The 26,611-nt window shown below is 40.0% G+C and overlaps 3 protein-coding genes across 10 annotated transcripts in view; 1 reads left to right on the forward strand and 2 right to left on the reverse strand.

Moving 5' to 3' along the window:
* grid2ipa (glutamate receptor, ionotropic, delta 2 (Grid2) interacting protein, a) overlaps positions 1-10,411 on the reverse strand; it is a 34,143-nt gene extending 23,732 nt beyond the window's left edge. For 2 of the 5 annotated variants that reach the window (XM_037793595.1, XM_037793594.1), the window contains exons 1-4: positions 9,922-10,410; positions 8,119-8,372; positions 7,209-7,545; positions 6,978-7,128 (exon numbers count right to left, since the gene is read on the reverse strand). In XM_037793595.1, the coding sequence (XP_037649523.1) occupies positions 6,978-7,128; positions 7,209-7,545; positions 8,119-8,372; positions 9,922-10,003 (824 nt within the window). In that variant the 5' untranslated portion in view covers positions 10,004-10,410. Of the gene's footprint in view, positions 1-65; positions 701-4,717; positions 4,905-6,977; positions 7,129-7,208; positions 7,546-8,118; positions 8,373-9,921 lie in introns of those variants that run through there. The other 3 variants (XM_037793596.1, XM_037793598.1, XM_037793597.1) reach the window with 3 other exon arrangements.
* Positions 10,412-11,318: 907 nt separating this feature from the next.
* Positions 11,319-19,904, reverse strand: e4f1 (E4F transcription factor 1). Of its 2 annotated transcripts, none has more exons than XM_037792082.1 (14): positions 19,738-19,904; positions 17,520-17,644; positions 17,353-17,437; positions 16,783-16,970; positions 16,545-16,665; positions 16,295-16,447; positions 15,887-16,086; positions 15,462-15,698; positions 14,790-14,901; positions 14,343-14,560; positions 14,022-14,220; positions 13,773-13,933; positions 13,039-13,101; positions 11,319-12,378 (listed from the first exon to the last, which is right to left on the reverse strand). In XM_037792082.1, exons 1-14 carry the CDS (start codon positions 19,853-19,855, stop codon positions 12,004-12,006), a joined length of 2,355 nt encoding a protein of 784 aa, XP_037648010.1. In that variant the 5' UTR covers positions 19,856-19,904; the 3' UTR covers positions 11,319-12,003. The 2 variants fall into 2 exon arrangements, with proteins under 2 accessions (XP_037648010.1, XP_037648009.1); XM_037792081.1 differs by having other exon boundaries at positions 13,773-13,936; positions 19,738-19,903.
* narfl (nuclear prelamin A recognition factor-like) lies at positions 19,797-26,599 on the forward strand. 3 transcript variants are annotated; one of them, XM_037792085.1, is made up of 11 exons: positions 19,797-19,939; positions 23,409-23,501; positions 23,581-23,724; positions 23,837-23,966; positions 24,046-24,180; positions 24,482-24,600; positions 24,731-24,860; positions 24,936-25,008; positions 25,097-25,234; positions 25,416-25,573; positions 25,927-26,599. In XM_037792085.1, exons 1-11 carry the CDS (start codon positions 19,829-19,831, stop codon positions 26,166-26,168), a joined length of 1,473 nt encoding a protein of 490 aa, XP_037648013.1. In that variant the 5' UTR covers positions 19,797-19,828; the 3' UTR covers positions 26,169-26,599. The 3 variants fall into 3 exon arrangements, with proteins under 3 accessions (XP_037648013.1, XP_037648012.1, XP_037648011.1); XM_037792084.1 differs by lacking the exon at positions 25,927-26,599 and adding an exon at positions 25,792-25,911 and having other exon boundaries at positions 19,805-19,939; positions 25,416-25,637; XM_037792083.1 differs by lacking the exon at positions 19,797-19,939 and adding an exon at positions 22,055-22,200.
* The last annotated feature ends 12 nt before the right edge of the window (positions 26,600-26,611 follow it).

Genomic DNA, 26,611 nt, shown 5'->3' on the forward strand with positions numbered 1-26,611 from the left:
ACAAGTCAGCACAAACAACACGAAGCACAGCGAACACCGCTGAGATCAAAGGGAAAGTGCCATACCGAAAGTGTCTGGAAACGTTCCTATCCCTTCCCATGGTTCTTCAGGGCTTTGAGGAAGTAGCTGAGCTCAGTTAAGCAATGCAAATGCCTCTCCTCTATCTCGGCGAGTCCCCATCTATAGCTTGAACAAACAAACTCTCCCGAACAAAGGGGAAAGAAGAGGAAAGATGAGAAAAAGGGAAAGGTGTCCTGGATCTCAAAAGTGCTCGCTGCAGGCTCGGAAAGCAGCCAGAGGAAGAAAGAGAGAGAATGAGAGGAGCAGACTGTGAGGGTGGCTGTGGCTCACATCTCTCCACACCTCCAAAACATCCTCAGGTAGCATCATCAGCTGTTCTCCAACTTCATGTTTGGGGCAGCGCTCTTTCTTCGTTCCCATATTTTTGTCCCCTTCTTCCACCAAAGAAGCCAGGGTCGAGCCAGGTCACCGTCTTCTCGGTCACAGTTTAAAGGATAATCCTCGTCACAGAGTCGTCCATCATTTTGCAGTAAGAGGTAGTGAGTGACAAATCTTCTCTTCCCTCGGTGGAGGAGGAAGGAAAGAGTGAGATGAAGAGAGGAGTAAGTGAGGAGGGAGAGAGGAGAGAAGTGGAGGAGAGAGGAGAGCCCCAGTGGAATATCAAAGGCAGGTCAGCACAATGGTTGTGCGTATGTGAGTGTGTGTGTGTGACTGTGTGTGCGTGCACATACAGAAACTTTGACAGTCACGTCTGCACGACATCTACGACAACGTCTATCCAAATGTCTCCAAACATTTCCAGCCCCAAAACAACTTGACTGATTCATAAAACATTTGTGAAAGACAGAAACACTCTGGTATTCAAATAAAAATGAAAATAAAATAATATTGAACTAATTTTGTTTAAGTATTTTATTTAATTATATTCATATTACTTGATTATTTTTATATTCTGTTTTATTTACTCTCTTGTAAACGTGCCTTAAACACACAGTAAACACTCTGTATTTGTCCTGTGCAGGTGTTGGGACCACAGGGATACAAGCAGGTGCTGGGAATGTGGTGTGTGAGAATATATTTTATTCATTTATTTATATTAATTTATTATTATCATTATTTATATATTTATTTATTTATTTATTAGTAACATTATTTATTTTTATTCATACATTTTAAAATTGTATTTATTATATTTTTTATTATATTTTATAATTTTCATTTATTTATTTATATGTTTTATTTTATTATTATCATTATTTATTTATTTTTATTCATACATTTTAAAATTATATTTATTATATTTTTTATTCAATTTTATAATTTTTATTTATTTATTTATATGTTTTATTTTATTATTATCATTACCATTTTTTTTAACATTGTTTTTGAATATTTTGTTTTCCAATTTACAGTTACTATCCGTTATATGTACATATTTTATTTGTTGTGATTTAGGTTGTGGTCGTCTTGTTTTCTTAAGGAAAAGCATGATTTATAAAAAAAACTGCACTGCATCCTGGGATGAGAATGCATCCGTCTCATTAATTCATATCTTTGAAGTCTATATGCAGATAGAGTATCAGACAAAGGCCTTCAGTTCATTGTAATTACATTCAATTACCACAACACTACAGGACAGCATGAACAAAAGAGCGAATAGATGTTCCATTATTGACTCCGATGACACTGACAGATACACTAATCTTTTGCGCAGCTTTCAAGTGTTGAAGCGCTCGCTAACCCCTGGGCTTCAGAGACGTTTATGAATCGACACTGGCAAAATGTGTCAGAAACCAAAGAGAGAATTTATTAAAGGAAGTAGGCTGCTTAAAAATAGAACACATCCTGTGGGAGGGCGAGGCAAATCGGCGAGGGGACAGAGGCAGACGGAGCGGAGCGTGGCCCAGCTGGTCAAGTTGTACAAAGGCAACACAGAAGAAACTACTTCGTAAGCTGTTAAGCACACCTCACATCCTCTGATACGGCGACCTCTAAGTATCGGACTGGGGTGGGGTGTTTGGGTGGAGAGTTTTCAAGTGTGAGTGTGGCTGTCACAGGAAGTGACAGTGATTGAGGTAGAGGGAGTGAGACTGACAGATTGGCAGACAGATACAGGGGGAGGAGACAGCGAGCGAATAAAAGAGGGAGATTCAGCTTCAGTGGCAGACACACTGATTCTCCACGCCTCATACGATAACACTGGCACCCGTCTCATCACTAACATTGGGCCTCATGCAGGAAGCGATATACAAACAAATGTTCTCTTATTTTTGATCGTATCCACGATTTGTTCTTATTTTGTTAGCTCCCATTGATTTCTGGGATTCACCAAAATGTACTTAAAGTGGCAGTAGGCAGTATATTTTTGGAATCATTGGGCAAATATTCCATAATAATCTTTCATCATATTGTAATTCAAGTGTTCTGAGAGAAAACTAGACTTCTGCTCCTCCTCATGGCTCCTCTGTTTTCAGGCTTTAAAAAATCTAGCCCGTGACGGGAGACTTTGACCAATCACAGGTCATTTCATTGAGAGGAGCGTTCCTATTGGCTGTGCTCCGGTCATGTGACCAGAACTTGGCGTTCCTTCACCAGATTTCACAATGACGGCGGCGTCACAAACTTTCTCATTTTACAGCTAAACCGCGCACTACAAGATGATTCTGAAAACATTTGAGGAGAGAAATAGACATTACAGTAACAGAATATTGATTCATATTTGATCAGCGCTGCCTAGTTTGACCGTTTGGTCGGAGTTCGTGAGTGATTGACAGCCGGCTCTCATAGACGGCAGCTGGACAGCGGACCTCAGATCAGCTCTTACTGCTTGTTTTCCTCCGGTCTGTGAAATCTTGCAGATGCCGTTAAGAGCACCAGAGGACACAGAGGCACATGATTTTTTTCAGGTTACCTGTTTCATGTACTACTGTCACGATATATTTACGACCAAGTAGGATTCATCATTCAGCACACCGGGGTACGAGCAGATTTGGATGGTTAGGAACATTTGATGTATCTGGAGTTTACTTCTCTTATTTTTTCTAACAGAAAATTAAGAGAAAAAAATAACTAAATAAATAAAAATAATATATATATATATATATATATATATATATATATATATATATAATTTATAGAGCCCCAAACTCTGGTTTCTTAATCTCTCACTGGTATTCCTGCTGAGAGGTTAGATGCACAACTGTTCAGTTCACTGTGATTAGAAGCTATAAAGGGCAAACAGTAAATAAGAACAGAGAAAATAGAGAAAACAATCAATATCAACATATTCAGGTTAGCTCTCACTCCGTATCTTTTAATGTGTTAGTATGCTAATATTTGCTAATTAGCACTAAACACAATGTACAGCTGAGGGCGATGGGATTGTCATTAGTTTTGCAGGTATTTAGTCATAAACTGAAGCATTGGACAAATTAAAAAAAAAAAAAAAAAAAAACTGACCTGAAACATTTTGAATTTTTGACGCGTTACACTGACTTCAGGACGGTTTAAATTATTTTAAGTCTGGAGCCTTGAAATCCAGAATGTAATATGGCACTTAAATGCACTAAATAGGTTTAGTTTGAACAGATATTATTGCATATGTATGCAATTTAAGCAATAAAAATGTTATTTTTTCTAAAAAGGGAAACTAATTAGTTGTTCTTTCTTATTTTCTCTTTTTATATATTCACTATTGCTCCTTAATGAAGCAAAAATACAGTATTTTGTATCCAAATAATTGATGGAATAATCGGTAGAATTACTAAAACAATCGATAGCCGCAGCCCTAATGCCTTTTAAAAATATAATCAGCAACACATTTCCCCAATAACAGAACTTCCACATTACATTTCTTCCCCAGATGCCTGAGACATCTCACTGTCAGCAGCAGCCATTAACACCAACACCACCCTGAGGCATGGCTCATCCTGGACAACCTGGAAGCAGAAACTCCCCTCAGGCTCCAACCACAGAAACATGTTCATCAGATTCTGCTGTAAACATCCAGAGCTATTCCAAACCTGGAAAATATCTTTTTAGCCCTTTTCAGAGTAAGATTTGCACAACTTAATTGGCACAAAAAAACATATTGTTGCCCAAAATGACAGCACAAACAGTGCCGATAATGACAACAACGCAATGACACAGCAGCCAGAGGAAGAGGAAAAAGAGGAAAAACTTTGCATATCAAAGCCTGTCAAGGTTACAGCGCACCTGAACTTAACACAGCAGGATGGAATTATGGGTAACTGCAGCTATCTGAAGTAGATTTATCTAATCTAAAGAGAGACTCAGGCTTCCTATTGGGAGAGTTACTGTACTTTCCTCACTGGCTAAAGGTGAGAGAAACAGCTAAAACAGCTCTCAGTCCTCTATGGACAAAGCTAATGCATAATTAATGGGACTCCTGAGCAAAACAAACATTACAAAGCATTTTTTCCTCTCTGAGGGAGGAAATGTGCTGTGATACAGGCAGCTGTGTCGGAGGAAACTAAGATGGACAACAGCTTTGTTTTTTAGCTGGAAGGAGAACAAATTACTCCCCACAAATGAGTCACTGGAAAAACTGAACGTTAATTGATTGTTACGAGACGGCCACTACAGAAATGCTTTAAATGCACCACATCTTACTTCATGACCACAAATAAACTTCCAGTTACATGCTACAAAATCTAATTGTTTTTTCAGTACTCACCTGAGGCAGCAATTCATAATTTCCCACATAGAACTTCAGAGCAAGGACATGTGTGTGAGAAACAGCGCTGTGTGCACGCAGTCGAAGCATCTGCATGTTTTTCTGCTTTCGTATGTGTGCATATCTCAACCAGCAACAGCAGCAGCAGCAAACTGTCTGTTCTGTAGCAGCTAAGAGCTGTATGCAGAGGAGGGAATAAATCCAATGATGTGATCCACAGTAAAAAAAATTGGTGCGTGTATCAAAGAGTGCATCACAGCTGACAGGGAGAAATGAGAAAGAAAGAGACCAACAGGGAGAAAGTCAAAGTGAGAGGAGAAAAGAAAGGAGACAGGGGTATTGTGTTTTAGGTTTTGATTTTCCGATCAATGCTGAGGAGGAAGAAATGCAATATTCTGCTGTGAATTTCTAACTAGACTCTTGTGTACTGTACCCGAGAGGGGTATAACAGAACAATTCAAGCGCCCAAGGGCAGCAGTCAGTGCTTGACATCAGGTCAGCTGTTCATGTGTGATCTTCATGTATACCTCTCCCACATTTCACAGTAAAATGCTGAGCAAAAACTATTGATTTCATGAGATAATTAAGGAGTTTTTGCTCTCTCAATGTGCACTTATTGTTGTGTAAAGGCTGTGCTGTGCAGTGAATCCTATAACAGAACTGTCTGCAAGACATAATGGACTACAACTCTCCCTAGTGCACTTTTACAAGCGTTCTCTCACAATTTGAAATGTACAACACATCGAGGATATTATCTGCATGGGGATTTCAGTGAGCCGTGTTGAATTTTAATTTCCCCACTCCGCTATATAGAATAAATTATGGATGGTCGAGTTTTTCTGCATTTAAAAAAACTGTTAATCATTTATTGAGATGCACAGTTTGGATTAGTTGCCGTGCTGTTATTGAACTGTGCTCCTATGTTTTTGTTAATGTTTGACAGTTAAAGGTGCAGCAGTGTGTGGGATCTGGCATCATCTAGCGGTGAGGCTGCAGATTGCAACCAACTGTAACTTCTCCCGTTTGCCGAGCGTGTTGGAGGACTACAGTGGCCGACACGAAAATGTGAAAACGCAAATGGCTCTATCTACAGCCAGTGTTAGGTTTGTCCGTTCTGGGCTACTGTAGAAACATGGCGGCCAGCTCCGTGAAGAGGGCCCGCTCCCTATGTAGATATAAACGGCTCATTCTAAGCTAACGAAAAAACAACGATTCTTAGTTTCAGGTGATTAAACACTAAAGAAAACATACTTATTAATATTCTATTTAGGGCTGTTAATCGATTACGACTGTCCATAGTTAATCGCGATTAATTGCACATTTTTTATCTGTTCAAAATGTACCTTAAAGGGAGATTTGTCAAGTTTTTAATACTCTTATCAACATGGAAGTGGGCAAATATGCTGCTTTGTGCAAATGTATATATATATTTATTATTGGAAATCAATTAACAACACTAAACAATGACAGATATTGTCCAGAAACCCTCACAGGTACTGCATTTAGCATAAAACAATATGCTCAAATCATAACATGGTAAACTGCAGCCCAAGAGGCAACAACAGCTGTCAGTGTGTCAGTGTGCTGACTTGACTATGACTTGCCCCAAACTGCATGTGATTATCATAAAGTGGGCATGTCTGTAAAGGGGAGACTCGTGGGTACCCATAGAACCCATTTACATTCACATATCTGGAGGTCAGAGGTCAAGGGACCCTTTTTAAAATGGCCATGACAGTTTTTCCAAACATTACAGAGGTGTTTTAGCACTCTATTAAACAATGTACAACCCAAACAAAACAAATAAGAGTTTTGGTTGTTTGGTCATTAGACAGTAACTTCCCCTACAAAGAAACATCTCAGTTACTTCCCAACAAGCTGAATTAGAATACGACTCTAAATTCACAAGCACATAAACCCTTTGAGAGTTTAGACTGGAAACCGGCACTGCAGGCTAAAATATTAATGCGTGGTCCTGGTTGCATCACTGGCAGTGATAGATACTGAAACAAGATGTAAAGCCACCACTGTAGCAGAACGATGTCGCACAGCGAATCTGATTTTTATTTGCAGAGAAGTCTGTTTTGGTGCGCGGGGGGGTGGAGGGAGAGAGAGGGTATGAACAGTTTTAATAAAGTCTCTTGAGGCTTCTTTGATCATGAGCATGAGAAGGACTAAAAAGTCACGCAGACTCTAAACAAGACACACACACAACATGCACACGGACATGTTTGACGTATAAATCTGTCTGATTGGTTACCTGACGTTGTCAATCAGCTGCTGATGCTCCTCTGTGATCAAGATGTCGGGCAGGGCCTCAGCCAGACTGTCCACATCCCTCTCGGCAGCGTACTGCTTGAGCACCTCGAACAGCTGTTCCTTCACATCTGGCTCCTCCCCTAGCACTTCCTCTACCTGATGGGTAAATAAATGCAGTTAATATACAAAATAAAAATGCACATAAAACACATAACAAGCATCTATTTCACACCCACTTTCTTATTGAACTCCATGGCCTTGTGGGCGCGGCTCTCCCTGATGCTGTCCCCGCTCTGCGACAACACCCTCATGCTGCTGCTCAGCCGCTTGGGCCGCCGGGCCATACTGAGCACGCCCAGGCGCAGAGGACGACCCTGAGCTGCCTTGATCATGGCCGCCGCCGTTTCATGATGCTTCACTGGGATGCCGTTGACCTCCATGACGTAGTCCCCAGCCTTGAGGCCGTTGCGACCAGCCGGACCGTTGGGCATGCAGTCCTCTACCATCAGAGGGCTGTCTCCGACGATGGTGAAGCCAAAACGGCCGTCTGGGCCGGGAGTGACGTCAATCTGAGGGAGGGGAAAAGCATGAATATGTGTTTTAAGTGTTTTCCCATCTCTACCACTCCGCCCCTCGGCCGACTTTACTGTCTTTCGGAGGCTGTACCAGGGTCAGTTTTAGAGCTATAGTGAAGGTACTGGTATCATATGAAACTAGGGAAACCTAAGAAATCTATTGGTACCAACCGTATCATGCTAGCATGTCGGGAAGAACTCTAAATAACACTTGGCGAGGGGTCAAAGGGGTCCTTTGACCTCTGACCTCAAGCTATCTGGATGAAAATGGGTTCTATGGGTACCCACGAGTCTCCCCTTTACAGACATGCTCATTTTATGCCATCATATACATCTATCATGTTCTTAGCCCTTATACATGTTACTGATTTATGACTAGAAGAACTTGACACACAGTGCTGAGCAGCATCTCATCATTAATCTCAGGTTCTCAGCTTTCAGATGATGTACACCATCTCTATGTGACATCTACTGTTGACCTGCTATCTCCCCCTAAATACCCCCTGGACCTCCCTAAAAAAAAAAGACAGGGTGGAGTGGGGTGCAGATTACTGGCCGTCAGCTGACCTGTTCGACCCGTGATACCACTCCGATGCTGGGTGGCACCGTCTTGAGGGTCTGAGCCAGAGCGACCAGTGCTGGTGTGCTGAGATTGGTCACATCCTGGCCCTCGATGTCCACCACCTGGTCTCCGGGCTGCAGGCCAGCCAGGTAGGCACTGCTGCCCTCCGTCACGGACAGGATGTAGCTGGGCCCGGTGCCACCGAGTCGGAAGCCAAACGCCTCGGGCCAGTTCTGATTGGTGGCCGGCAGGCCGAGGTCTGGAGGATGGACAGAAGATATATTAGCAAGGCGGGAGCTTAGTGTCAAAGAGCGGCCAGAATATTAAATCAACAAAGACTTTAACGGGTTTTAAATTGGAAGGTTAAATGTTTTACTGCTTCTAGGATACCATGATGTCATATTAGCATGTAGGAAGGTTGCTAATCTGGAGCAAGCTGCTCGTACAGACGAAATGGAGGTCAAACAGTCCACTGGTTTAAATAGGGCATCTCAGTGATGGAGCTGTAGCAGCAGGTACATGAGTCCATGTGATGAAGCCACACGTATAAAGACACAGAAGTCAGGTCAAAAAGCTTTTTTTTAGATTGATAGATTTGTTTTTCTTTGACTTGAATGACAGTAAAAGGAGAGAATAGAGCGAAGGAGGTTATTTCTGACTGTCGGTATGTAGCCCACATGAACTGCTGGCCTTCCCCTGGTCACTGGCCTCATTCTACTGCAGCAGGAAGTGTCCCAACAGGCTTCATCTCCACTCATCTAGATATGTCAAAGATTATATATATAGAATAGGACATTATAGAGACTGGTCAGCCCACTTTCTGATGTTTTCTGTTGGAAGATTTCCCACCGAAGCTGCTTCATATTCTGGATCACAAAATGAAAATGAGCTTCCGAATAGTTTTGTTTAATTTAATTATTATTTTCCAATCTTTTTGTCCTGCCCTCTTGTCCTTTGACCTTTTCACATTTGCATTTAAAGGCTACTTAATTAGAAACTTCACTGAATCCGATTTATTTCTGTGTAAAAGCAGAAAAGACCTGAAAAGAAGTAATTGCATTAAACATGATCGCCTTATGTCAATGCAGCTCCGCCATTAATACAAATTTTAAATCAAGTTTCCTCGTGTGACAAAATGACTCCAAGGTGCAAAATTAGAAGGGAAAATTCGACATTGAGAAATATAACACAGCACAGCATCCTTATGTAAGATACATTATAAAACTGCAGCTACACAAACATCATCCATCAAACCACCAAGCCGCTCTGCTTCTCTTTCTGCTATTGATCAGAGGCAGAGAGAGAGATGGAGACAGAGGGAAAAAAGTGACAGACGGAGAAAGACTAAATTAGAGACAGGAAGTAGGAAAAGTAACAAAAAAAAAAGTGCATGATAAGTGAGAAAATAAGTCTGTACAAGACTTTGCAAAAGAAACGTCTGATCTGCTTCAATGCAAAAACAAGACAAATGAGATCTTACTGGAGCACAGGGCTAAATATTCATGGCGAGATAAAATACAAAGACTCACAAAGAGCCACAGAAGGTGGTGTCAGCTTGCAGAGAGGGAACATCAAACTGCAGCTGATTATTGATCTAAAATAGATTGGGGGAATCACTGACACGGAGAGTGTGGATCACAATCTTTTCTCCCCACCAGAACACAAGCAGAAGGACTGTCAAGACTTCTTTCTGTCCTGTTCTCTCCAGCCTGCGACCCAGTTACACAATGTCAGCTCCTCTTATCTTACCACCAGCACATGAAGCACTTCAGGAATGTAAAAACTACCATTCAGAGAAAGAGACTTACAGAAATCTTTGGAGGCACTCCGGGTTCCAGACTTGCTCTGGCGCAGGGAGAAGCGGCCCTTTCTGCTCAGGAAACGCCTCATCCTTGCCCGGCTTGCGGCGGGGCACGTTCCAGCCAGCCTCCCTTCGCCCCCGGTCTGGAGGGCGACGCAGCCAAAGAGCGCCCTTGGACACCTTTGTGCTGCTCCTCAACTGAGCTCACTGCCTCCAAAAACCCTGTACCCTGCTAGGAAAGTCAAGCGTACCTCAAAAAGGTCACATCTATGCCTCCCCTCTGCTCTCAATCAGAGAACAAGCGGTCTGCAGCTGAGGAAAGGGAGGCCGGAGGAGTGGGGAGAGCGTCTGAAAGTCAGGCTCTCCATCCTGGGTGAGGCGGTCCAGCCTCAGCCTCAGTCCAAACCCTCTATGGCTGAGCGATGATCAGAAAACTGGGACACGCTCACTTGGTCCTGAAATGGTTCTTTGCAAGAAAAGGTACTGCGAAGCCCCATTTTTCTATAAATACCTTTCCCTCTCTCTCTTTCTCTCTCTCTGTCTCTCTGCCTTCCTCTGCTCATGTAGATAGGGCCCTCTCAGAGGGCTGAGGAGTGACCCAGAAACCAGCGTGTGGCGTACCAGCCAGGGACACTTCTCTGATTATAGCGGCCATGTTAACCTCAGTACTGGAGCACCAGTTACAGAGATGTAGCCTGCACACATATGCTCAAGGTTGCCTGAAATATTTCAGCTAAGCCAGGGGTCAGCAACCTTTACTATCAAAGAGCCATTTTAGGCAAAAAAAGAAGAAAAGAAATCTGTCTGGAGCCGCAAAACATTTGAGCATTGTGATGAAGGTAACACAGTTTATAGTCTAAGTATATAGTATATAAGTCTAATACAGTGAGGGCCCAGGTGCAAATGTACTACGGAGTATTAGGGTCACATTCAGGGAAAAATGATCTGAGATTTCGAGAATAAAGTCATAATATTACGAGAATAAAGTCATTACGAGAAAAAAGTCATAAGTTTACGAGAAAAAAAGTTGTGATATGAGAATAACGTCATAACTTTAAGGGGAAAAAGTCATAAAGTTACGAGAATAAAGTCATAACTTTACAAGAAAAGAAGAAAATAACACGTAAAATTACTACTTTATAATATTATGACTTTATTCTCGTAATCTCAGATTAATTTTTTTTCCTCAATGTGGCCCTAATACTCCGTTGTACCGTCGTACATTAAACACACAACAATGATAAATAAAATTGAAAATGTAAACAGTAAAACAGTTATTCATTTCCACTCATTTTTTTTAAAAATCCACAGGGAGCCACTGGAGAGGGGCTAAAGAGCCGCATGTGGCTCCAGAGCCGCAGGTTCACAAAAACAGGATATAAACAAAGATAAATAGAAGCCAACTGTATAAGAAAATAGCATTTATTTGATGCAAACTCTGCTCAAGTAAACTGACCACATCTTAATGTCTGCTGTAGTCGTCATGCTTAAAAGATGCATTATGATTTAACACTGTGCCATGGGACGTTTTATAACTCTCCTCAAACGCATCACATTTCATTTTTGAGACGATAAAGAGTTCAGAAACTCGACTGTAGCCGACCCGGACATCAGAGAGCAGAAGTGAAAACTGCTGATGGAATGACGCCGTTTTAGGTAGTAAATTTTAAGTAAGAGGGAATTTTCACTTTTTTTGACTGCAGCAAAGAGACGAGACCAGGCTACGACAACAGATGAAAAGGCAAAGACGTGTTCATTTTATACCACATAAAAGAAGAAATGTGCATCTGTTCAGGCCTTCAAAATGAAAACCGTATTAAATGAATGTGGTTAGTTATTCTTTTAAGCTGTATGCACCTTAAAGGTTGAAAATTAGCTGAATGCAGTGCTTCATTTTAGTAAACCAAACACACGATAGAACTAGTCCTCATGCAAAGTCTTTATCTTTCACACTTTGTAGGTTGTTCTATTTCTGTAACTATAAACACTTTGGCCTTTTGTTTTGAAATCAAATCTCACAAATGAGGCTCATATAAACTCTCCAGTAGTCTGCTACGCAGGTTCAGTCCATAGTTAGCATCCTCTTCGATCATAAAACGACAGTCTGAATCTCCACCTCCTCTGGGGAGGTGATGACATACTCCTCTTGATGCTGCACCATCTGTATTCCCTCCTCCACTGCTTCCTCCGTGGTCACCATGGTAACTGTTCCGTGTGCCGTCTCCACGGTGCCCGCCGTGCCCAGCAGCGTGCCGTCACTGATGGCGGAGGCCAGCGTCATGGCCACTTGCTCCGTCAGGCTCTCGGGCGTAGCGATGGTGATCGTGTCGCCACAGTCGGAGATGGACGCGGCCTCCTCGTTCATCGCCATGTTGCGCACGATGATCTGGTGGCTGCCCGTGCCGCCGGCGCCTTGCGACTGGCTGACAAGTCGCTGCACCACTTTCATGATGTGGTTTCCCATCTGGCAGGGAGAGGTTGGATATAGGAAGGTAGAAGCAGAGTTATAACATGATGAAAATATAAAAGACAGCTCTTATCAGATCCTTAAAGGAACAGTGCGTAGCATTTAGGGGGATCTATTAGAAGAAATAGAATATAATATTCATAACTATGTTTTCATTAGTGTATAATCACCTGAAACTAAGAATCGTACGCTTAAAATGAGCCTTTCATATCTACATAGGGAGCGGGTCCTCTTCACGGAGTCCGCCATGTTTCTACAGTAGCCCAGAACGGACAAACCAAACACTGATTCTAGAGAGAGCCACCGTAGTTTTCCGACACGCTTGTAAAACTGCGGTAACGTGAGCCGCAGAGTTCAAAACCATGGTTCCGTGAGCCGCCGACCATTGCTTTTAAAGTAGTGTTATTATGGTAAGGATGGCCTCTGAGCGAGGAAAAAGGTGTTTTGCACTCGGTGGCTCATTATACCGCAGTCTTGGAAAGGGAGTGAGCTCAACCTGCAACCACACCACTAGATGCCACCAAATCCTACAAACTGCACCTTTAACATTAAATATGTTTATAAACCCAATTTTAAAAACAGTGAGATTCTCACACTCTGCCACTTCTAATGATCATACAGATGTTCTCATTTGTGTGTGTGTGTGTGTGTACTGACCTCATTCTGGCTGTCTTGAATGAGTGTAACCTCTTCTTCCTGCACGTCCTCCTCTGTTTGAGTCTAGAGGATATGAGAGAAGTAGAGCAAATAAAATGCCTTCAAATGGGGTTGTGTTTACCGTGTTCACGAGAAGAGTCCATTTGATTTAGTCTGTGCTTTTAAATTTTGTTTCTCTGATATGACTAAGCTGAAGACAATAATTTGGAAATATGTAAGCGGTAGTGCTGACTTCTAATGACCTACTAGCTCTTCCTGTCTCCAAAACTGTATTTGGACCATGTAAATAAATAATTTGTGTCATTATTCACTATCGACTATGATGCCTGTCAGTCACTCCTATACAAAATAATGTCGGAAACAAATGCTGTTGAAGCCGGCATTTCCATTCCTGTCTATTCAGTCTGCGGTTACTCTTTTCTGTAAACAAATAAAATGTAATTTGCAACTTTAAAAACGACCAGAAATCAAGTTGTCCTCTCTTTAAATAGGTCTCTGCACTTGGCAAAGAAAAGTACTGAGTGATTGGTTCTAATCAGCAATCAATTTACACTTCAATCAGTGATGTGACAGCCCGTATTCTGCTATTGATCGCTAATAAACACAACACTTGCTTTGACAATACTGATTGGGACAGAGGTGCTTAAACAAATTCTACCCTTAAATGCACCTTGAAGCTGTGATGTAAGCAGAGAAACCACGCTTTCTCTTAGCCCTGCTTCCCAGTGTCTCACCTTGATGATGTACTCCTGTGTGTCTGCCACCACGGAGGAGAACTCCACCAGGACGGCATGAGGATCCTCTGAGATGATGGCTGCCGTAGCGAGGCTGTCCACCGACGCCTGCTCCTCTGTTACCATATCCGGCTGCTCACTGGAATCGTCCTTCTGGCAGCCTCCTGGTGGAAATCACAAATTGTGTTATCATGTTTGTCTGTATTGTGCTGAAAATACTAAGTTTTGTTGTCAGTTATTCACAAAGACCTTTCGCACGCATATGCCGATTGAGAGTCCCGTGCTCGGCAAAGCCGCGCCCGCACTTTGGGCACTTGAAAGGCTTCTCTCCGGTGTGATGGCGGATGTGTCGCACCAGAGAGCCTTTCTCCCTGAAGCCTCTCAAGCAGAACTGACACACATAAGGTTTATCTTCCCCGTGGGTCCGCTGATGCACCTGCAAGGCATTCTGAGCAACACAAAGAGATATGTTGGAGATGGCTCCGCCTTTTACATCTGTGAATGATGACTTCTGAATGAAATAAAAGCTGAGATGTTTAACACAACAAAGTCTAATGTCTACAAAATCACCTTGGTCTTATAACCCTTGTTGCATCGGGCACAGCGGTAGGGTCTTTCATCCGAGTGGGCCCTCATGTGCTCACGTACATGCCCGACGGTTTTGTACAGCTTGCCACACTCGCCACACTTGTACCTCCTCTCACTGACATGGACTTCCATGTGTTTCTTCAGCAGGTAACCAGTCAGAAACTCCTTATGGCAGAGCGTGCACTTAAAGGGCTTGTAACCTGCAGAAAGAGAAAGAATACACAGAGAAGAATGACATGTTTATCTACGGACCAACAAAAGGTCCACAAAGTTCCTGAAATTCCAAAGTTGTTTTTTTTTCTGAAATTGGTCAGTGTCCCAGCAACTGCTTTCTTTTGATTTCACATGTTGATGAAGGTCAATGAAGAGGATGATAAGAGGGGAGCGTACAGTGATGCTGTGAGTCATCATTAATAGTTATGCACTTACCCAAGTGGCCTTTGACATGAAAACGGAAGTAATTCAGTCCCTTGAAGGAGCGATTACAGTGTGGACACGTGTACAATTTTGCAGATGTTTGCTCAACTCCATCACCTGCTTCCTGCAAAATAAAAAAATAAAGCTATGAGTGCAAATCAATCATTGCAACACTCTGCTCTGCTGAGAACCAGTTCAAATGTTTCCAGTGATCAATTCAGTGTTTCCCCGTCAGTTTATGTTAGTGATTAACAGCTTTTCTGTTTTTTTACCCTTTAAAAAAAACTAGGGCTGCAGAATGAATCGAAATTGTATCTTTGGTGCAATATGGCCTTCTGCAATTAAAATCGTAGAAGTTGCAATATTTGTTAAAGATGAAATGTGTGTCAAAATACCATTTTAAATTATATATTGTGATGCTGCAGAGATGTCCTGTACCATCTTTGTTTGGTATAGATCCCCGCACCATACACACCATAATCATTTTAATATCTTTTTCAATGAAAATGAGAATAATGTAAAAGAAAATGATCTAGTATATATTATATAATATCAGCCAAAATAATCGCAATTACATTTATTACATTACATTTATTTAAAAACTGATTGGGAAACAAAACCTGTCTTCTAAGAGAACGCAGTGCCGTAAATGTACTGGTCAGTTCCAGTTACTGCCATCCTTACCTCTGCCTCCATCTCCACAAACTCTTCTTTGACCTGGATCTCAGTGACACTCTCATCAATATCAGGACAGCCAGAAACCTCTTTATCCATCTCCTCGGTTTCCTGTGAGGTCTCCTCCACCACAGCTTCCTCTGTTTCCAGAGCGATGCCAGAGTTGATGATGGCCTGGCAGATGAGGTTGTCGCCTGCTGCTGCAGCAGCCGCCAGGGCTTCCACCTGAGACTGCTCTACTACGACCTGGCCAGAGGCAGAGCAACAGGACAACAGAAAAGGTCGGATGATGTCTCCACTTTTTCTTTAAATCATTCCATAAATGTACCAAAAGGCATTTTAAGGAAAATAAAGAGTATGTGTTTTGTGTATATTATGAGTGCTTAAAGCCCATACAGGACTTTGAGCTAAATGTGCACCCTTTCTGTACTCACTTGTTGCTCCTGCGTTGTTCCATTCACCTCCATTGTGAAGTGGACCTGATGGAGGACCTCTTGTGAACCAGCCTCTACCACACTGACGACAGCAGTCTGAGCCTCTACCATCTCCTGCTCCTGCTCCTCTTCTGGCTGTTGCTCCACAACCACGACCTCATGCTGCTGAGCGGCCATTGCAGCATGATCATCTTCGACTCCTGGACAGTTCACACAGACCTGTCAGTCACTTCCTTAAGTATTCTAAATCTATTCTTAAAGTTACTACATCGTCAACTATTAAAATTCTCAAGGACTCCACCCACGGCTGCAGCTCATTTGCTTTGATAGAATAGATGCACAAGACCATCAAGCTACCCTCTTCAGCACAGACGCACAAGATAACAACTTCTGCAGTGTGAATCTAACCTTTTTGTACTCCATCTTTGCTGACCAAGATCTCCTTGTACTGAACAAAGCGGATCTTTTCTGTGCAGGGTGTGAGGGCCTTAAGGTGTCTGGTGAGGGCACCCGACTCTCTGAAAGACTGGCCACATAAGGTACAGCGATACGGCCGCTCATCTGCAAGAGAACAGGAAAAAAGCAGTGCTATCATTAGGTAAAATGTATTAAAGGACATCAATTCAAAACAAAAACAGTCCCTGTTTACGCTCTGTACCAGTGTGACGACGATTGTGACGAATCAGGGAGCCTTTTGTGCGAAAGGAGGTCCCACATAGGTCACATGAGAAGTTCTTGTGGTCGCTGTGAGTTTTCATGTGAGTTCTCAAGATGTTGGTCTGTTGGGTGAAAGTAGAGCGTATTAGTGGCAACATGAAGTGTAATACCCTGCATGTCTTTCTAATAATCAGGAAATCTCATTTTAGCTACACACACACACAAACGAACTGACTCACTGTTTTAAATGTCTTGTCACAAAGTTGGCAAATGTAGCGTCCCTCTTGGTTGACTTTGAAGACAGGCTTGAGGTCACTGTCAGCATTGTCAGATAAGGATCCTTCGGTCCCATCTGAGTGGTCCGTGACTTTGAGTGAAACGACTTTCTTCCTGCTACCTCGACCCAACGTACCACTGCTGCTTCCATCTGTGTGAAAAACAGACAAAATAACAATTTAGTCCTCCTGAAACGTCAGGTTGAAACGGTGCTGATCAGAGATTAATTGTCGATAAACAAAAATGTAGTTTTAAGGAATTTATTGCTTCAATCTACTTTCAAGCAAAAATACTAAACATTTGCTGATCTCAGCTTCTGAAAATGTGTGGATTTAATGTTTTTCTTTGTCTTAAATGGTAGTAGGAAACTGAATATCTTTGGGTTTGGGATTGATAGTTGGATAAAATAAACACTTGGAACAAGTCACCTGTGGGAAATTATAATGGGCACTATTTTTCCACCATTTGTAGAGAAATAATCGGCAAATTAATTAATGATAAATACTTTAGTTGCAGTCTTAATGTTGACCCACCATAAGTGCTCTTCAATGGCTCATCTGAGGATGCACCATCAGCTGTTTTCACCTCTGAAGAAGAACCTCCATTGGCTGCAGTAACCTGGCAAAAATGTAGATAAACATTTGTTCTCCACTGCTGTTAATATAGAATATAAACCCACACACAGTAACAGTTCATATACCTCTTCGTTGGCCTCCTGGCTGCTCGCCTCCGCACGTCTGCAGTTGTGTTGTAGCTTGTGCTGGATAAAAGCCTCCAACGTGGAAAACTCGGTCTGACAGCGTCCGCACTTGTGCACATCTTCATCTGACAGCACAGAAACACAACGTTAAGAATAGTAATTGTGTAATAGTAAGTAAGTGTGCAGCCAGCTACTTATACTTATAATTGTGTTAAAGAATATTTTGCTTAGGGCTTTCAAAGTTAACACGATACTAACTAATTTTTAATTTCTTTAACACTTTAACGCAACCTGTGTTCTTTAGGTTGTAGCGGGCCTAAGGAATCCATTGGTACCAACCATTTCATGCTAGCTTGTTGCGAAGAACGTTAAATAACGCCCTAAACTTACACTAAATATCTGCGAAGAAAAACCGGCATGGCCATTTTCATAGGGGTCCCTTGACCTCTGACCTCCAGATATGTGAATGAAAATGGGTTCTCTGGGTACCCACGAGTCTCCCCTTTACAGACATGCCCACTTTATGATAATCACATGCAGTTTGGGGCAAGTCATAGTCAAGTCAGCACACTGACACACTGACAGCTGTTGTTGCCTGTTGGGCTGCAGTTTGCCATGTTATGATTTGAGCATTACACACCAAAAAACTGACAATAACCTGATATTTTCAGATGGAATTTCATTTCATTCTCACAGTGCAATATCATTTTCCACTTGTGCAATTTTGTTAATAGTCTGTTTATTGTCAATACTGTATATACTGCTCCTATTTTTATACTTCCTTCTATTTAAATGGTTCATATTTTGTTACACTTTGTTTAGCTCTTTTTTACTGTGTTAGCTGATGCATCTTGTTTTCTGCACTATCCCTTTTGCTGCTGTACACTACACATTTCCCCACTGCGGGATTAATAAAGGAATATCTTATCGTATCTTATCTTAAATAGCATCCATTTATCCCTTTATCTATTTATATATGTGATAAATATCAGATTATTCACTATTATTTGACAGTGATAATGCATGTATATTTTGCTCTTACAGCTAAAATATTATTTACATTATCTGCAGCTACATATGCAGCAGCTGTGATCATGTAAGATGCATAATGACACAGTAACCCTTATAAAAAAAGAAGTATACTTTAAGTTTATTTTATGAAGTAAACCTAATTATAGTTCAAGTTTATTTTATGTAATAAGTATGTGCTAGTAGTATGCTTGTAAGAGTACTACTTCAATACTTGTTGGGACTAAATTGGCTCACTTTTTAGTTTATAAAAGTACACGTCTTTTTTTTTAAGATTTCTTTTTATTAGCAAAAGGGTTATTTTATAATTCAATTCCAACGTATATCAACATTTCTTTTCATTTTTAAAACAAATATTGAAACCAGAAAAATAAAATAAAGTAACATAACAAATTGATAATTATAGAAAAGAAATGTGGTAATGATATATTATTGATAATGAACCTATCCTTGTATCAAATATACTTTAACTATATAATAATAATGATTATTATTATTATAATGAGTCAATGAAAATATAAGACACATTCAAAGCAATGATTGAAATAATAAAGAAAAAATATTAGAAAATAAAAACATAAAAACATGTTTAAAAAAAAAAAAAAAATAATACATATTGAATAAAATGTATATAAATAATAAACGCACATATCTAGTGCACATACATTTTTATTAATCTGTAATATGTCTTGCAGAGTAACATGCACCAAGAACAATTTATACAATGTTCTTATTCTGCATTCTGAGTAATGAACCTATCCTTGTTTCCTTTGTTTTGTGTTGTTAATTGATTTCCAATAATAAATATATACATACATTTGCATGAAGCAGCATATTTGTCCACTCCCATGTTGATGAGAGTATTAAATACTTGACAAATCTCCCTTTAAGGTACATTTTGAACAGATATAAAATGTGTGATTTAGTTGTGATTCAATATTGTAATTGATTGACAGCCCTAGTAAATAGACAGCTGTTTGCTTTCACTATAATGTGGCAATGTTTGTTGTTTGACTTCTTCTTCTGCAGCATGGGACACAAACTAGCTATGCTAAGCTAATGTTGTTGCTAACAGCTAGCTGTCTGTGGCTAGCTGTTAGCAACACTTCATGATGGAGGAAGTCAGCTAGGCCCAAACACAATGTTTAACACATCTTTCTGTCTGCTTTCAGCCAGAAGCACAGCTCACCTTCGTCTCCCAGTGTGGTCTGAATGGTGATAGTCTCGTTGTCGTCGTCGGTCGCTGTCTCCCTCTCTGCTTCTGGTTCTGTTGCTGCCGTATGATGATGAGGATTTTCTACATTCATGTCGTTCTCCGTCTCTGTCGCAACGCCGCTGCGAGGAGGCAAAACATGGCGGATTTACGACCCCGTAGTCATAACAACAAAAGGGTGCGTGCGTGCGTGCGTCTCTTCATCTACACAGACAGGAGGCAACAAGAAAACATGCTTTCATCTAGTTGTACTCTTAATATATAGAGTAATATATATACATATATATATACATATATATATATATGTATATATATATGTATATATATGTGTATATATGAATATATATGTGTGTATATATGTGTGTATATATATATGTATATATACATATATATATATATATATATGTGTATATATGAATATATGTGTGTATATATGTGTATATATACACAATATATATATATATGTATATATACATTATGTATATATACATATATATATATATATATGTAATAGTAAGTAAGTGTGCAGCCAGCTACTTATACTTATAATTGTGTTAAAGAAGCAACAAGAAAACATGCTTTCATCTAGTTTTACTCTTAATATATAGAGTAATATATAGAGTAATATATATACATATATATATATATATATGTATATATATATATGTGTATATATATACACATATATATATATATATATATATATATGTGTATATATGAATATATATGTGTGTATATATGTGTATATATATATATATATATATATATATATATACATTATATATATATATATATATATATATATATATATATGTAATAGTAAGTAAGTGTGCAGCCAGCTACTTATACTTATAATTGTGTTAAAGAATATTTTGTTTAGGGCTTTCAAAGTTAACACAATAGTAACTAATTTTTAATTTCTTTAACGCTTTAACGCAACCTGTGTTCTTTAGGTTGTAGCGGGCCTAAGGAATCCATTGGTACCATCCATGTCATACTAGCTTGTTAATATATATATATATATACATTATATAGATAGCATCGATTTATCCCTTTATATATGTGATAAATATCTGATTATTCACTATCATTTGAACAAAATAATAATAAATAACAATTAAATTTATTTATATAGCACTTCTCAAAACAGATGTTACAAAGTGCTTCACAAGACAATAAAAGCAGATAAATAAAGTAAAAGATATGGTAACTGTTAAAACAGAACATCAGACAATAAAAGCAGATAGAGTAAAACAAATATGGTAACTGCTAAAACTATCCTAAAAAATGGTGCGTGCGTGTCTCTTCATCTACACAGAGGAGGCAACCAGAAAACATGCTCTGATCTAGTTTTACTCTTAATATATAGAGTAATATATATACATATATATATATATATATGTTAATATGAATATATATGTGTGTGTATATATGTATATATGTATATACTGTACATATATGAAATATTCACATATAATAATAATAATTATTATTATTATTATAATGAGTCAATGAAATTATAAAATATAAGATACATTCAAAGTAATGATTGAAATAAAAAGAAAACATTAGAAAATAAAAAAACATAAAAACACGTTTAAAAAAAGAAAAGAAAAGAATAATAATACATATTGAATACAATTTATATAAATAATAAACGCCATATCCAGTGCACATACATGTTTATTAATCTGTAATATGTCTTGCAGAGTAACATGCACCAAGAACAATTTATACAATGTTCTTATTCTGCATTCCTTTCCTGCTGCAATTTTAAGTTAATATAAAATATTTGAAAAGACTATATAAAATGTAAAAGAGGGATACAGTTTACAGGGAGAAGTTTGCATATAAAATGTAAAACTAGTCCCAGTTTTGAAAGAGCAATGATTGAGTGAGGAGGTGTAGTCACATAAAGCTGTGAATAATGTTTTATTTTTTTTGTTTGTTTTTAATAAAGCTATGTTATACCTACAATTCCTGTTTATTTCTGACCTGTCTTGACCTCTCTTTTTCCCAGTGTCTGACTCATAACAGCATTTTAAGATTATAAGCTTGTAGATTCCCCTTTCTTATAGGCTTATAGTATGGGTGAAACATATAGATAAGATACAGATAAACAAGATAATTAAATCCATGTCTCTAAAAACATATTTCATCGTTTCCTCTCTCCTCGAGTCGTTTCCTCGCCTCCTCCGCTCGCATCTCCCGTGGGCGGGACTAAGACGCGAGGAGAGGAGTCAAGCCGTATAAAAGCACAAATAGGAAAGACCCCTGGTTGAGAGTGAAGTTTGTCTCAGCTGGAGTGGTTGAATCAAGGAGAGCTATTCACGACACAAAAGTAAACAACAAAATCGCTTTACGGCAGTGAACATGGCTTCTGTCTTCAGCGGTGTGCTGCAGCTGACAGATCTGGATGACTTTATCACTCCTTCTCAGGTAGTTTCAACTATTATAACATGTTTATAACACCGGGGTTTATTCTAAAAGGACGTAATAGTTAACGATAATTACTCACTTCTCATATAAAAGCAGTAGATAGAGAAAAATGTACTGAAATAGCTCACAGTTAGCATGCTCACTGTTTGCTCACACAGAGCTGCTGTGTGATCAAACAACTTAAAAATAAACACAACTATGAATCCTCCTCGACAAAAGCTTATGATAATGTAATGTTGACTAATTGGTTTAACTGTTATTGATCGCAAAACCTGCTAAAAACATCTAATGCGTGCTGCGCAGTTAGCTTTCTGCTAATGTTAGCAGTGATGTAACTCCAGTGCAACAGCAGTGTTGGGTAATAACATGGTTTCAGTTATACTTTATCTCAATAGACAATACGTTACTGTAGCTGGAGTTATTGACCACATTATCAAACTGAACACCTGGTATTTTGTCAGTTTATATTATTTAGATTTCTTTTATTTTAGAAAATATAAGTACAATAACAATATATACATATAAAACTGCTCATGCCAGGGGTACATTAAAAAGTAGAAAATAAATAAAATACAATTTTACAATTTTATTTATTTATATAAATAAATTGTATTTTATTTATTTTCTATTTTTTTAATGGACCCCTGGCATGAGAAGTATTTATATATATATATAAAAAAATTGATACAAAATCAGAATAGATTCTCATCGGTCCATAAGAAATTTGTCAAACACATAGTTAGTTCTGATTGCTTTCTTATTTTTTTCAAATTTTATCGTGGTGCCATATTGCCTCAGTTCTTTATAAAAATGTTCAAAAATAGGTTTGGAGTCCAACCATCTCTCCTTGTGAATGTATTATTTAGATTCATCACCGGCCATATGCTGAATGATGTAACACTGATGTTCATTTGTGTAATTTCTTACCTGTCGTGAATAATTTAGTCATTTCCTGTGGTCTTTGTGAAGAAAAAACAGTGAAATGACAGCTGAATCTGGCTTGAAACGTTGGTCTACCAAGTGTTGACCTCTACTAATGTTTTTTTTGTCTTGTATTTAATTTCTTTACTTACTTCTTTATTCTCTTACCTTTGTTGTTCTTACTCAGTTCTGTCAGGTGCCTTTGGATGTTGTTATAAATTGCCGTGTTTATCTTGTTCATAAAGTATTTTGTAGTTTGGTTCACATATGTGGTTTCTGTTTCGCAGGAATGTGTCAAACCTGTTAAAATAGAGAAGAAACAAGGTTCTTTGGCCAAAATTCAAATAGAAGATGATGGCAGTTACGTCCAAGTCAACCAGGTGGGTATTTAGACTTAATCAAAACCTGCGTGTGAAGTAAAATTGCACCACCTTGAGTTAATTCGCCTCGTGTTTGCAGGATGGTGGGAAGCAGAAGCTGGAGAAAGCGAAGATCTCACTGAATGACTGTCTGGCCTGCAGTGGCTGCATCACCTCAGCTGAGAGCGTCCTCATTCAGCAGCAGAGCCACGAGGAGCTCTTAAAAGTGCTGCTAAACAACAAGGTAGAGACGGATGGATGTGTTTGAATGCTTGTGTGGTGTGTGTCTAGTTATGATTGCTTTGGAATGTGATAGTAATAATTTCGGGTGTTTGTCATTTGGACTCCCTTCACAGGCCAACGCAGACGAGCAGAAGGTGGTGGTGGTGTCGGTGTCACCGCAGTCCAGAGCGTCCCTCGCAGCACGCTATGACCTCAGCAGCAGTGAGGCAGGCAGGAGGCTCACTTCTTTCTTCAAAGGCCTTGGTGAGTGCAAATATTACTTTTTTTCTTTTGAGAAGTTGATTTAGACTGTCACTTATGACTATTATTATCATTATTGCAGGAGTTCATCATGTCTTTGAAACGACGTATAGTCGGACCTTCAGCCTGCTGGAGAGCCAGAGAGAGTTCGTGGAGCGTTTCAAGAGGAAGGAGCAGGACAGCAAGAGACTTCCCATGATGACATCAGCCTGTCCAGGTATTCCACTTAAAAACCCTGTAGGTATAATGTTGGAGCGTCTGACCATGCTGGGGAACAATCAGCTCACTAACAAGCTTTTAATTGCAGACAAATATATTTTGAGTCTTGCAATGTAAAATTCCATCGATTAATATAATGTAAAAGTAGAATATGAATTTGTACGTAGCTGTGTTGAGGGAGGAACTGTCTTCATATTTGTGTAACTAAGTGATATGCTTAATAAAAGGAAAAAGGCAGCGTCAGTCACTTCAGTGTAAACATTTGTGTCTGTCTGTGTGTGTGTGTGTGTCTTGCTCAGGTTGGATTTGCTATGCAGAGAAGACCCACGGGGAGTTTATTCTTCCTTACATTAGTACCACTCGCTCCCCCCAAGCGATGATGGGCTCTCTGGTTAAAGGCTATTTTGCTGAGCAACAGGTACCGGGATCCTTTCACATCCAATATTGCAATCAAACAGTGTGCTCCACTTCATGGAGGTCAAAGTGATAAGTTATAGAATAATGAGTTGCTATTAAACTGTGTGTATTGTGTGTGTTGTTGTTGTTAGGGGCTAACTCCAAAGCAGATCTACCATGTGGCAGTAATGCCCTGCTTTGACAAGAAACTTGAGGCCTCGAGGTCAGAGTTCTACCTGGATGAAGCTGAGACGCGAGAAGTGGACTGCGTCATCACATCTGGTACAGTAACTACTCTTATGATGCTCTTTGTCTATATGAATGTGGTGTTTCTTACTCTTTTCATGTCTCGTATAGGAGAGGTTCAGAGAATGCTGGAGGAGAAAAATGTGTCTCTTAATGACGTGGAACCTGTACCGCCAGACATAATGTGAGTTCTGTGACATTTTGTTTGTTTGTTAGCCATAGCAGGAATTTCCTGAAGAATAGACACCCACTACATATTATTCTCGATCCAGGTTCAGCAGTGTGAGCGGGGGTGAGTTCCTGAGCCATGCTGGGAGCGGGTCAGGGGGTTACCTCCATCATGTCTTCACCTACGCTGCCAAGCAGCTGTTTGGAGAGGAGGTGAAGCAGCTCACCTACAGGACCCTCCGGTGAGTCCGTCTCAACAGCTTTAAGAAGCTTGACTGCTTTGTGGTCATTTTGTGGATCCGTCAAGCTTGAGTCCAGTACGAATTCATGTTTTTGAGGCTTGATATGTGCAGTCCAAGAGGGCCAATGCGTTGAAGAATTTCTGCCTAACCCCGTTTTCCCACCTCAACCCGTCTGCCACAGGAATAAAGACTTCCAGGAAGTGACTCTAGAGAGAGACGGAGTTGTCCTGTTGTGCTTTGCTTCCACATACGGCTTCCGCAACATCCAGAACCTGGTGCAGAAACTCAAGAAGGGGAAGTCGCCTTACGACTTTGTGGAAGTTATGGCCTGTCCGTCAGGTAAAGTGAAATATGTGGATGTAAACTTTTCCTTTATGTGTGCCATTGCACGTTTGCTCCATTGGTACGGCATATATTTACCACACCAGAGAGTGTTTACTACTACCATTTGTTTTCATGTTAAGCTGGTCACAAGCTATCATAAATGACATGCTTTTTACATAAACATATGGAAGCTATAAAATGCTGTGTTCAGTCACATCTGGGGAAATAAGCAGGCATCTTAAATACATGCATTGACAAGCACAACTTGCACCGTAGTCTCACCAGCACCGCTTTACTAATTTGATGTTTGCAAGCAAATTACAGCGATAAGCACGGCATGTTTCCCCTCAACTCTTGTCAATATTCAGGCTGTCTAAATGGAGGTGGACAGGTTAAGCCCTTACCTGGTCAGACGCCAAAGGAGCTTCTCGCGAAGGTCGAGGCGCTCTACAAGGCGGAGCGCCCCCTATCGCCAGAAGATGACATCCGCGTGTCCGAGCTGTACCGGTCCTGGCTCCACAGCGTAGGGGAGGAGAGAGCCAGAGCGTTTCTGCACACGGGCTACCACACCGTGGAGAAGATGACAAACGGACTCGCTATGAAGTGGTGAAGAAAGCGTGATTAGTAGAGATTTTTTTTCAACAAGCACTGACTACACAACCGTCCAAATAAATGTTTCTGTCTCTGTTCAGAGAGAAGAGAGGGGTTATGGGCAAAGTCAAATATAAGCTGGTTTGACATGTGCCAATAACCTTTTAAACCACCTTTCTCCTTGTCTAAACATTGTGTGCCTGGCAAGAAGACCACGAGCGTAGATGATAGACACAATGCTGAAGCTAAACCACATCATGTATACGGTCTGATCATTTGCCCTTATACTGCTGATTGTCCTTTCAAATGTATAAATATAGAATAATACATTTGTGGGGCGCCTGTTACACTTCGAAAATGTGAGCTGAAATAACACAAAGCAAAATGTAATCATTCCTTGTTTATTTAATCTTATATATATTGAAAAAATAAAGATTTTATTTAATTGTAGCCATTTGTTTT

The sequence above is a fragment of the Sebastes umbrosus genome, chromosome 14 (genome assembly GCF_015220745.1).
Source record: "Sebastes umbrosus isolate fSebUmb1 chromosome 14, fSebUmb1.pri, whole genome shotgun sequence".
In the NCBI taxonomy this organism is placed as follows: Eukaryota; Metazoa; Chordata; class Actinopteri; order Perciformes; family Sebastidae; genus Sebastes; species Sebastes umbrosus.

What these genes read in the sequence shown, in the direction of transcription:
- narfl (XM_037792085.1), top strand. Translation starts at nt 19,829, where the DNA reads ATGATGATGAGGATTTTCTACATTCATGTCGTTCTCCGTCTCTGTCGC. An exon ending in GTTACGTCCAAGTCAACCAG is followed by an intron (nt 23,502 to 23,580) that starts GTGGGTATTTAG and finishes TCGTGTTTGCAG; the next exon opens with GATGGTGGGAAGCAGAAGCT. An exon ending in AAGTGCTGCTAAACAACAAG is followed by an intron (nt 23,725 to 23,836) that starts GTAGAGACGGAT and finishes CTCCCTTCACAG; the next exon opens with GCCAACGCAGACGAGCAGAA.
- e4f1 (XM_037792081.1), bottom strand. Translation starts at nt 19,855, where the DNA reads ATGAATGTAGAAAATCCTCATCATCATACGGCAGCAACAGAACCAGAA. An exon ending in GCCAGGAGGCCAACGAAGAG is followed by an intron (nt 17,438 to 17,519) that starts GTATATGAACTG and finishes CATTTTTGCCAG; the next exon opens with GTTACTGCAGCCAATGGAGG. An exon ending in GCCATTGAAGAGCACTTATG is followed by an intron (nt 16,971 to 17,352) that starts GTGGGTCAACAT and finishes TTTTTCACACAG; the next exon opens with ATGGAAGCAGCAGTGGTACG.